At 49.9% G+C, this 12,609-nt stretch overlaps 1 protein-coding gene across 1 annotated transcript; it reads left to right on the top strand.

Annotated features, from left to right (window-relative positions):
* The first annotated feature begins 360 nt into the window (after positions 1-360).
* LOC119432378 (uncharacterized) lies at positions 361-9,931 on the top strand. Its single transcript, XM_049658488.1, has 3 exons — positions 361-501; positions 1,218-1,382; positions 9,159-9,931. The coding sequence occupies exons 1-3, from the start codon at positions 464-466 to the stop codon at positions 9,664-9,666; spliced, it is 711 nt and encodes a 236-aa protein (XP_049514445.1). The 5' UTR covers positions 361-463; the 3' UTR covers positions 9,667-9,931.
* The last annotated feature ends 2,678 nt before the right edge of the window (positions 9,932-12,609 follow it).

Raw genomic sequence — 12,609 nt, 5'->3', positions numbered from 1 at the left:
GAACTCGTGTAATTACTGCAACGTATTGCTCTCGACACACACTTAATCTTGAGCGAACGTTAGATACAAAGCCAAGAAGCCGCCTGACGGACTGTAGCGCAAGTTGCCTCTTTATCGAAATGTTATAGTGCGCGTGTGGTACACACTCCTATATAGGAGCTTAAAGATAAGAAGTAGCAAGGGACAAATGGCATGCGATAACTTAAATGACTGGACAGTCCCGGTTCTAATGGGAGAGCAATTGGCTAGATGAATTGCGATTGTGTTGAGCGCAGGCGCTGTCAGTCTCAGCCCAAAGCGGCCGCTTAAGTCTGATATAGAGGCGTGTACGCAAATATTCTTGGCATTTCAGGCAAGCGAGCCGCGATACTACTGCAATTCTCGAGAAGCTCGACCACGGCAGGAGCCCTATAGGACTGCATAGCAAGACCTGTTCGTATCACCGTATAGCCCAACACTTTGCATGAGAACATCTGCGTCGGAAACATTACTTATGACCAAGTAAGTCTTTTGCAGTGATGTATGCCGAGAGTGGTCGAGTTTTCGGGGGTATCTGTTTTGGCGTTTTTTTTTTTCGGCAATACTACATTGCGCTTGTTTCCCACACTGCTACAATGGTCGCTTGAGAGCTGAGCCTGTGTCGTTGTACAGCTGCGGCGCAAAGCAGCACAAGTGACCGATGACTGGAGCGGGCAAATTGCGGTACGCAGCGCTTGGCTTCCCGTGCACATTGGTATCTAAAGTGCCACATGATTCATGTTTCAAAGAGGGAGTGCCTGGCACTCCCGTCTTAGACGTGCTACAGGGAACAACGGCGTCGCGTACCGCAATTTATCTGCTCGGGCCATAGGTCACTTGTGCTAATCTTTCTACTGCAGCTGTGCCTATACTTTAGACTTTGGCCAGCTAACAAACCACTTAAAGTTTAAGGTCACTGCTAATAGGGCTTGCCTAGGAACTACACCGTCAATAAATGGTGCTATGCGTTGGGAATCTGTTCTTTGAATGCCGTTCTTATATCGTATCTCATTTTCTCGTCTGCACTCCAGCGCGCATAAGCAAGAAAGCCAAGGGCCATAGTTCCACACACATCGCTTTTGTCACTTACTGCGTGTCATAGTGGTCTTACGCTTATAGTTGAAAGATGTTCCTTCTACTGCCATGGTCACCGTTACGCACGCGGCGTGTTAACGCATGGCCGCCGTTCTTTGATGCAGGGTGTCCCCCACCCAAGGCGGCGATGGTAAGAAACCACGCCCCCCGTGGTCGACGCTGTCAACTAGGGCGGCCGAATCCCGGTTGCCTGGCTGGATCCCTAAGCGAGACCGTCATGAGGCCGGCTCTTCCTCCGGCACAACGCCCAAGCAGAGGTCCGTCAAAAGGTTAGGTTCCGGCTATGAAATTAAAGATTACCTTGTTTCTTAATGCTTGTAGTCATAGCACTGCCAAGAGAGAGGAACCTTATTGGCAGGGAGGTCGGCCTGAATGAAGTGCCTCTGGCCCTCTGCTGTACAACGAAGGTTTCTGTTTCGATACTGCTCGTGTGTGCGCGCTTCACAGTAGTGTGCCAACCGTTAATATAGAACCAACTCAGTTTCACAGCACCGCTGAAAACATGGGTCGATCCCGTGGCGGTTGCGAGAACTAACGGCGCTGCGATCGAGTCGCGCTACCGGCAGCGCTTCCTGTTGCGCGCATTCTTCGCTGCGGCGGCGTCGGGTGTGGTTGTTTTGGTGCTGCGTATTTGTTCCGTCCTGCAGACGTTCGTTCGAACCTTTGAGTGCTCGCGCTGGTCTGCGGAGCTGTGAAGCCTGGCTTGGGTCGAGCATGCGATATGCTGACGTCTTTTGCACCGGGTTGAACAAGCGACTACAAGTCGTCAGCTAAGCGGTACTTTTAATGCGTAAACATTCTTTGGCGAGTACCGCAGGTCCGTCACGCGAAAAGAGTAATGCCTTTTATCTGCACAAAAATGCGCCATTTGCAAACTTAAAATGTTTATTAATTATAATAATGCAGGTGATTGGTACCTTAATAAGAGATAAGGAAAAAAAATGATCAGAGGGAATAGCCATAGGGATACACAGGGCTCCATAGAAAATGCATGGAGAAGTCTATAGTGGGTGTGGGCAAACTTATAGTTGGGCGGGGGCCAGCACGCAGTACGACTAACTTTATCCAAGAAATGCATAGCTTATACAGGGTGTCCCAACTATCATGCACCAAGATTTAAAAACATGCAAATGCCATGTAGCTGGACAGAACAAAGGTAATGTTTGCCGTCGCTTGGAGATACTCAGATAATTTTTTACACTCCGCCTAATTAGATAATTAGTCTTAATTTATCAACTTCTCAAATATTATTGTATTAAAAGTGTAAATCGGCAAATTGTAGAGCAACATGAAAAACTCCCGATACAACTTGCTGTTGCTCACTACGTGCTACATGTTTTTCCGAGCGTGAAAGAAGCCAGCGAATACACGCAAAGTACCTCGAGCGACGAGTCGCGCGGCAATTTTGCTTGTATTTGAGGGCTTCTTTCATGCTCGGAAAAACTTTTATGTAGCACGTATTGAGCAACAGAAAGCTGTATCGGGAATTTTCGATGTTGCTCTACAATCTTCGCATTGACACTTTCCATCTAGTTATATTTCGGAACGTGATTAATTATTTGAGACTAATTGTGAATTAAGGTTAAATACAAAAATAATCTGAGTATCTCCAGGCGACGGCAGAGAACACTACCTTGGTTCTGGCCAGCTTCGTTGCATTTGCATATTTTAAATATTGGTGCATGATAGTTGGAACACCCTGTATGGGATGTCAGGGAACTGTCAATTTGCAGATTGCCGAATGAATAATTTTAAGCTTTTTCACGCTATGCGGTAGTTCCTTTTTCTTTGATTTTTATTCTTCCCTCATTAGCTATCCTGCTTTTATCTCCCTCCAGTATAATTGATTGTGAACCGCCTTACCTGGTGGGCACAACCAGTCACAATCGATGTCGGAGTAGCTTCGCAGTACAGCATAGCCGTTGAAATGGAAGCGTACACGTCGCCCTTAGGATTGGGGCTGCGCTTGCGAAGCTGTCCCTCATAGTGAAAGTCATGAACTCTAATTACGACGGCAGTATAGCTTTTCAGTGGAGCAATAAACCGACGCAAACGAGTGATGAATGCGTGTACAATACCACGCTGCCGCGCCACTGCAGTAGCAGCAGCCGACGCGGCAAACCGGTAGCCGGATTCGACCGCAGCGCCGTTAGTTCGCCCGACCACCGCGTGGGCCACATGCTTGCGCTGGCCAATATGCGGAGTTGCGAAACTGAGTTGATTCTAGTGTAGTGAAGAAGAGGACGGAAGAAGTGCTCTTGCGTCTGTCGCTGTACGCGAAATTAGCGTTCGTGCACTACCTCGATTGTGTGAGACGTCATTGTCGTATAATAAATCGCCATACTAGATTTGGTGGAGGTGCTGCCATCCCCGACGTCACCCTGGAACTTCGCAGCCGAACTTTGCCGACTGCTTCAACCGCTACCATGCTGGAGGCTACCAACAATCCGCCAGCAGCTTCCGCTGCTACCATCATTTGCGGCGCCGTCCAGCGGCAGCGGGACCCTCCTGTCTTTAGCGGAGCCGGTGAGACTGACGTGGGAAATTGGCTCTCTACCTATGAGCGATTCAGTGATCACAAGAAGTGGGATGACCCGACGAAGTTACGTACCATCATCTTCCATCTTGCTGACGTTGCGAACCTCGGGTTCCACAATCATGAGCGGGAACTCCAATGGAATGTAGGCATCTTGCTCCTACCCTTACGACCACCGCTCAAGGTCGCCAAAAGCTGCGGCATGACAGTAACGTGCCTACATCACTTTCTCCGACCGGTTCCCTTGTTTGGTTGTGGATCCCAGCTCATAGCCTTGGCCTTTCAACCAAACTTATTGCACGCTATGATGGCCCCTACCGCGTCATCGCCCGTACCTCCGCTGTCAACTACGTTCTCTTGCCTTTGACGCCAACACACGACCTTAGACATCGCCCTGATACGACCCCCTGACGCCGTAAGTCACCAGGATGGCTCTTCTCTCCCAGGACCATTGTAGTGAAGAAGAGTAATGAGAAGTGCTCTTTCGTCTGTCGCTGTGCGCGCAATCAGCGTTTGTGGACTACCTCGATTGTGTGAGACGTCGTTGTCGTCTAATAAATCTTCATACTACACTGGTAACGTTGGTAAGTGCATCTTCACGGGCAGGGGTCGACTTCAGCGTAGCCATCTGCTCTTATGAAGTTGTGTTGTCACGTCATGCTGACTAGTTTCGATAGCCAATTGGCGAGGCTAGTTTCAGTTGGGTACCCGAGCTCGCTCCTAGACCGGTCGCGGAAACCTTCCTCCAAAAGATGAAGGGCAATAAGCAACAATTTGGAGGATGCTTAAGCTTTGGCCTTTAAGAGTCGAACGCCATAGCATTCAAAGAGCCCTGAATGCTTGTCAGGCTTCCCGGCAACTGCAGCTGTCTTTTTTTTTTCTCCACCATCGGGATGGTGTCATTTCAAGTAACCTACCCGGGCGCGCCGCTGTTGGTATGGTGGAAATGCTGGAAAAGAGGTTTGAGTTTCCTCGTACCAGAATTTTGTTTTCTTGTACATTGGAATTACAGTCCGCTGATATCATGACTGTAGGTTGTCGTTAAGCCGTACTTTACGTTTTTTCGGACTGATTTTACTTTGAGAAAGCTAATTAGTTCACTAACGCCTCTGTGCCACCCGTTGGGCCTGCGTGGTCGGGGTGGTTCGGGATGGGTTTCTCAGCCGCGGACGCCGACACCTTATTTTCTGTGACACGGGGCCATTAACGCTGTCGCGTTAAAAGATCGCCAACTCTGTTCAAGAAGGACACGAGCCTTCTGCAGTGCCGTACGTCCACAAGCTTTCCGACCACCTTAATGTCACGAACAGATAACGGCGTACCCAGTCCTGTCAACTTGCGTGGCGCCGAGTTGAAGCAGTTAATGATGGAAGCAAGCCAGACTTTTCGTGAAAGGGGGCGACTGGCGTTGCATATGAAATACCACTGTCGTGTGTGAAGCGATATGTAGGTCAAACTGGATGTTGTCAATGACCAAGCACGGCAGCACATACTAACAGTAAAAAAACAAAAGTAATCCACACTTGCCTACGCACTGCATAGCCTGCCAATGTGATCCACTGCTTCGTAAGAGCAAGTTAATGGGCCGCAATAGTGACACGTTGACACGAGAGTTGACAGGAGGCCTTTCTCGGCATGCCAGGAGTTTCTGCGCAGCACGATGACGCCCCATGAGCTTACCGAACAGATCGATGAGCCTTTGGTTACATACCTCCGAGCTGGTAATTTCCTGTTCATAGTTCAGAAACCACACTTGTGCAGTGCCCGTCAGTTAAAATATGATGTTCGCTAGCATCAGAGTCGGGTCGCAGCTGTTGCTCATGCTCACCCGTCCGTACAGCTGAAGCCAATCTTCGACGTCGGTGGTGTCAGAGCCGGAAGAGGTACCTGGGTCACGCGTTTGTGTGAAGACGACGGGGCGGTTGGTTGAGGCACGGTTGGTGACCTGCCCGGAGCCTTCTCGTCCCCGCTTTGCGCTGGCATTGTAGATGCAGCCAAGGAGTGTCCGCTGCGTAAATCCGTCGTGATACTTGAAAAGCCCGCACCTCCATCAAAATGTTACGGGGAGAACAGACGCTTGACAATATATTTACAGAATATATATATACGGCGGGCAGGAGACAGGCATGCAAGATGAAGCCCGTGCGCGTCACCATCGGCGATGGTCGTCTTGGTCTGTCCTGTCATCATCGTTCGCTAATGCAGCGCCTCGTAGCAATATCATGAACTGCGTCAGCGACATCTGTGTTCATCTTCTCGGGAATGAGATCCAGGTATTTTACACGCTGCTATGTCTTTTTTTTTAACGTGACCAATGCACACATTCTTGTTAAATATTTTCCTTGAAGCTCTGTTATGCATTCCTTAGTATTCCATAGAAGCACAGATGTGTAAGAACTGAGGGTCCATAACAACCGTCATCATTGTTAAAAAAAAATAAAAGAAAGGTATGACGTCGCTATTGGAAGTGGAAGCTTATTCAAATTCGTATGCGACTCGACGCGAACGTTTCAGCTTACAGGACCCCTAAACCACCCGACGGTCAAAATTTAGTTGTGGTGTTGCAGCTGTGCACGAGTTTACAACGAACACGTAGCCGCAGGAGTTTTTCCTAATGGTGCCGTAATAGCGGAGTTACGCGCGTTTGATGATCGATACACGAGCCTCGCTCGTTTCGATCTTTCATTCGCTACTCTCCTCGTCGGATGATCACTCCTCCTCGCCGAGTGCTCCTGCCAATGTCACGTGACATACGTCATCGCCAACGCGCTTTTCGAAAAACTGTCCACTTCCGGACGTCCACGCTAGCGGCAAACGTACCGACGGCGACCCGGCATTCAGTGCCGTAGAACGTCTGCCGCGTGAGAGGTGGCCGAAGTATACGGCAGTACGGCCGGCGCACCACCCGCTGCACGATCGACGGGTCAATCGACGACGCGCGAAGCTGCGCGCCTCCGCCGCCGGCGACGAAAACATCGGCTGTGTCTTCGGTTCGAATCGAAATTATTTCCGCTAGATAAAGTGATGCATAAATTGTACATTTTATGAAAAACAATATCCGCTGCCAAGCGTTTAACATGAACGAGAGCTCCGATACTTGGCGAGCTCAGCTGCAGTGCACGGCTACCGACGACATACGACCGAGCCTGTGCTCGCATCACAGCCGATGGCGCCGCTAATGTAAGCGTATTTTCTTCTTTGTGTACAATCATTGCGAAGAGCAACAACGGTACGAAAATATTGCGGCTTGTGAGCGTCGGTAATTTATTCCGAAGCGCCGTCGGCTTTAGCTTTGAAGTGAACCGGAGAAGGCCTAGAGATGATATCGGCGCCGTCGAGCGTTCAGCGGTGGTACGGCGGCCGCACAAATGGATCCCGGTCTCGTACTCTCCACGGCAAGGAAATCTCGCCGTTCACGAGCAAAACCGCCGTCGAGCAGATGCCCGCGAATGGCAAACGGCGTGCGGTGACTTACCGTGCCCGAAACGTGGTGGGTCTAAGCCGCGATTACGCGCTTCTCGGCTACCCGCTGTTGCTGCCGTGCCGGTCCGTGCTTATGCGAAGCGTGCCGCTATGAACCCTGTGTTGTGCGTACGTCTAGAAAGGCCAACACTGTCGCACTCTGTTCGCGCAGCTAATCAGACCGCTAAACACGACTGTGTTGGAACGCGAGCGATTTGGCACTTGCGTTGCGGGCTGTAATTACCGATCCGCAAGGGCGCACAAGCGAGCAACACGACGAGGAAGAGCAGGGAGCGCGCGTACCTGCTAGCAGACTAACCGGAAGTCGTAGGTTCTTGTTCGACCAACCGACATCGTCGCCCCCGTTGTCATCCCCAGATGCACCCTGGTGACGTCACGACCACCGCTGGGGATACCTGAAAGGCCCGGAGAGGAGGACGGCATTTTTTTTTATTTATTTCGTGGCGTGGCCCCAGGTGCGTAGCGCTGCAGCGTTTCGCATCGTTGATTGTGACGGCATTCTGAACTCGATGCGCGTGTTTACTTTAAGTGTTAAAACAAAATATCGGAGGTTGTTTCGGGCCCTTCAAGCTCCGCCATTTAGACCGCAACAAACTTGTCTGACCTTCCAGCTCCCTTAGCAAGCGTGTCTTCAACCAGGCTTTGCAATCGAGTGCCAGTGAAGAATCGAAAAGGAATTTTAATACCTAAATAATATTTCAAAAGCATTTTAACCTACCAGCTTTACTACCTGTAATGCGCTCGCAACTGGTAGCTAGTGAACGAACGCTAGGTGGTGTGTGCGTGTGTATCGCTATGCATTTTTCGTCCCGGGGAGCGCAGCACGTCCGCTGCAGTCACATGAACGGTATCCAAGTGTAGCACCTGCCGGGACCGTAAACTACCTCAGCCGAAGTTTGAGGTGAAGTAGGTGAAGCGCACAAGACTGCTTAAACAAGCACGCACAGAAATAACGACTACAGGCCAAACCATCGCGCCTTACCGGGTGTTTCGGCGAACACGTTAAACATTTTTTTTAAAGGTTTCCCGTAGCAGTTAGCACAAATATAGTTCACGAACTCGTCTTCCGAAGGGGGTGAGATTACTTGCATAAGAAATTGACATGCGTAATCGACTGATTAACAAATTCACTAATTCATTTCTTAACTAATTATCTTATGGCCCATAAGGCAATTGCAAATTGTAGCCGTGGAGTTCGCAATTGGCGGATCCACTTGGAACGAATTCTCAGGATGACAACAATTTCGAGATAATTTCCGAACTATGCGGAAAATGCATTGGCGTTCCAGTTACTTCTGTGCTTCAATGCATTAAACGACGTTCTATTAGGAAAGTAACTAGCGATGTATTTCTCCTTAATGTTCGGGAATTACCTCGAAACTATTGTCATCCTCGGAAATCATTCCAAGTGGATCCGCTAATTGCAAACTTCAAGGCTTCAAGTTCTAAATTGCAATATGCGCCACGAGTTGAGTTACAAACCTAATTAGTGAATTTGTGTTAATTAGTTGGCGATGCATTTCAATTTTCTGTGGAAGTAATGCCCGCCTCTTCCAGTAGACCAGCTAATGAACTACAATTGTCCTACTTGTCACAAGCAACCTTTAAAAAAAGTTTTGAATGTATTTGCGGAAACAACCTGCATATATTGCAGCCCCTTCTGCATGACACAAAAGTAGCACGTTGGCTTACTTACATTGAAGAATACAAAAAGAGCACAATTCAGTACTTAATGCCAATTACCTACAAGGGAACTGTTGCTTTATTTGGAAATAGTAAAATGTTTCTATTTCTAGCCGGTAGTTTTTTTTTTTGCTTGACACAGCGCTGTGAGCAAATGCGTCCGCGTAGGCTACAAACTACGAGATTTCGACAGCCATTTGACAGAATGTTGTACTCGTATCCAGCGGCAAGCACATCAGTGTTTCCGGCCATACATATTACGAATGACGAGTTTCGTTGTACATGTAAGACCACTGCTGCACGCGGTTCTCACTTCGCCGTACAATTTTTTTTTTCGGCGCAGACCGTTCACCAAGCAACAAGCAGACGGTGAGGAGACTCAGCCACCAGGGACTGTGCTGTCATCAAGGGGCGCCGACAACCAACGGCCCGGCTGGATATCAGAGCGGGATTGGCAGGACGCCGGCTCTTCCTCGGGCACTAGGCACAGTCCCGTCAAGAGGTTGGGTCCCGGCTCCAGGCCCGCCAAGACGGCACGAATGCAGCGCAGGACGGCAGCCGTGACTGCCACCGTTTCCGGGATGCCTCGCCGCCGTCGCTCGCAGGAGGACGTCCCCCGACGCAGCCAAACGGTAGCCAGCCTTAACGTGAGGGACCGTCAAAACGCGGACGACGACGACGCCACCGGAGGACGCAGTGGCGTTTCTATGGAGGCTGACCATGTGCAGATATTATCTAGCGCGTTCGACGAGGTGATGAGGGAAGCTTCGGCATCAGTACACATGTTAATATCGTCCTGCGTCGCAATGAACGATTCTGGCCAGCAGTCTGGAAACGAGTCTTCTTCATAGTAGAGCCGGTACGGCTGGTTTCGCGCTCCGGACCACTAGGACATGCCGCTACTGCTCCACACAGGAGCTTATTAGCGCCTTATATTTATTCTCACGTGGAAATCATAGTTTTGTATACTATTTTTAACTTAGAGCTCCGATGGCTTACTGAGCCGGCTTGTTATATTGATTACTGTTTTTGCTTTTAGTATATTTTACGCTTTTGGATGTTGTGACTGCGTGCCCTATTGTACGTACACAAGTTAAGTAAATCCCTGTGAATTTCTAACTATTCTTGTCAGCCTCCATTCCTTGCATACTCGCGTCAGTTCTACACGAATCTCTAGTGACCGACTTTCGCCCACCTAATTGTCACCTCGGTAATAGCTTCGATGTTCAGAAGCTTATGGCTGTGACGTTTAAAGACTTGCTACAGTTACGCTGCAAAATGGACTTCGTGAACTTCAGTTCGGGGCTACTGCGCGCCAGGTAATGAGGAACGCCAGAATGCAGGGCTGCGTTTTAATTTTGACCAGCTGGGTTTCACTATTGTGCACCCACAGCGGGTGTTTCTTGCATTCCGCTCCCATCGCCAGCGCAGTCAGGAATTCAACGCGCGACCTCGTTCTAGACAACGCTACGCCATAGTAAGTGAAGCACCATGGCGAGTTCGAACAAATGAAAAGGACAGCTTAACAAAAGAAAAAACAAATTTGTCGCAGTTTCTCCTGAAAGGCGAATCATCAATTGCGATAGCAAATTTGTAGAGAGCTATACGGAGTAATGATACTAGCTTTATCAGCTGTATAAACTTGGACATGCAGCAGCACCGGCAACACGCAGAACTGTTGTCGACGCCGTCGGCGTTTTGCCCGCGTTCGCTCAAAATGCGTGCGGCGTTGGTGACTGTTGCCGGAGCCTCTGATATAAATAGGCACTTGGTGCCGCAGCCAAACGTCGCCTCCCCCCCCCCCCTCTCGCACATCGGAAGAAGGCGCGTTTGCTCTGCATATATGGTGATTGTAAAGGAGGAAAGAGACGCCTACTTCTGCAGCCCTTAAGCGAGCACGCCGCAGAACGCGCGTTCGTTCTCCGCCGTGCGTTCACTCCCCGTGAAAGCGCGCGCCCCTCGCGCCCTTTCACTCGCACATACAGCGTTCGGCGCGCGGCGAGGTAAGTGGTTCTTGAGGGAAAGGGAAAGGTTGGCGCTATCTTCTGCAGCCCTTGAGGGAGCACGGCTCAGCGCCAAAACGATTTCATCTCCATTGACGTCATACGGAACCTCACGGCGACGGCGACGGCGACGCCGACGGCAGAAATCTGCTTTTGAGTGTCCATATAATTGCTATCGCAATAAAAAAAATCGCAGCATATCCACGGGGTGAATGATGATGACTGGGCGAAGCTCCGGAGGGAATCATCGGATCTCCCGCTTAAGGGGACGCTAGCACAAACGTGTTAGAAACGTGCAGTACTCTAGTAAGGGGGAGCGGCCACAGCGTCTTACGCAGCCATTTACACATGCCGGAACGTGCACCGCGTTTGCCGACGCCATCACATGACTGCTGAGAGAGTATACCCCCCCCCCCCCCCCGTATTCATAAACGCTCCTCGACTTGAACTTGACTTGCCACCGCCTTGGGCAGCGCGTTCGAAACGCGTTGAAGGTAAGGCGGAGAGGTCACAGCGTCTTACACCAGCTTCTTACCCGGGCCGTAACGCTCTAGCACAAACGCGTTAGAAACGTGGCCTTTCGTTAATAGAGAGTTTTAGCTTGTCCGGTAATCCGGTAAACGCGAGCGGACCGGGCGTTGGGGCGGTTTGCCGGAACCGTAAACGTGAGCGGCCTGTATGGCGCTACCACCTGGTGGCGCAGAAATCAAACATACAAAAACAACTAATATTGCAGTAACCAAGTGTATTCTACTTTGCTGCTGGTGTAAATGTTCGACAGTGGCGTAATCGTGTTGCCGCCGAAAATTTACACCAGCAGAGAAGTAGTATACGCATGGTTACTGCAATATTAGCTGTTTTTTGTCTGTTTGATTTCTGCGCCACCAGGTGGTAGCACCATACAGGCCGCTCACGTTTACGGTTCCGGCAAACCGCCCCAACGCCCGGTACGCTCGCGTTTACCCGATTACCGGACAAGCTAAAACTCTCTAATGTTGGGTATTTATTGCCATCGTGGTGCGTGTCTATGTGCGCTTCGGGGCGTAGTGGTTAGCGCCACGCGTTCGGAAGCGAGGGGTCCCTGGTTCGATTCCGCGCTACGGACACAACTTTCGGAATTTTTTTTTCATAAAACGCCGGAAGCTGGCTTCCGGAACCGGAAGCGGAACCGGAAACGGAAGTGGAACCGGAAGCGGAAGTCGGCTTCCGGTTATACTATACGTATACATATATATGTATATATGGGTATACATACATATACGGACACACAACGCCATCTATTGAGCAATTCATAAAACTAGACGTGGCTACCTACTACGACGGGGACGAACGGGTGCCGCTATAAGGAGCTTCGCCCCTAAAATACAACGCAAGAGCGCATTACAACATTTGACACGGACATCGCTATGAACAATGGACACGAACCACTTGGTGAAGCAGCGAAGGGATGTGCGTTGGAAACAACTTGCCAACGGCTGTCTAGCACGGATCAACTTGTTTCACATCGCGGTTGTTTATTACAAGACTTGTGCACTATGGTTTCAACGGGCCATTGCCGAAGAGTGCGCCGCACTTTCACTTTACTTTTCGCTAAAAAAAAGAAAACGTTGAGTGTCTTTAACCTGCTCTCACACCACGTTACTACTGTGTTATATCGTGACACACAAGGCTGGAGAGTAGAATTTCGAAAAAGTAAGGTGGGACGCTCACTGCTGAGACATATACAGTGTGTTTCACCGAACATTTTCCAATTTTTTTAGAGGTTACCTGTGGCAGGTAGCACAGTTCTAG

This window comes from Dermacentor silvarum, chromosome 11, assembly GCF_013339745.2.
Source record: "Dermacentor silvarum isolate Dsil-2018 chromosome 11, BIME_Dsil_1.4, whole genome shotgun sequence".
Classification (NCBI taxonomy): Eukaryota; Metazoa; Arthropoda; class Arachnida; order Ixodida; family Ixodidae; genus Dermacentor; species Dermacentor silvarum.
Note: the sequence above shows the minus strand (reverse complement) of the source record. Positions and strands in the feature narration are given on the sequence as shown.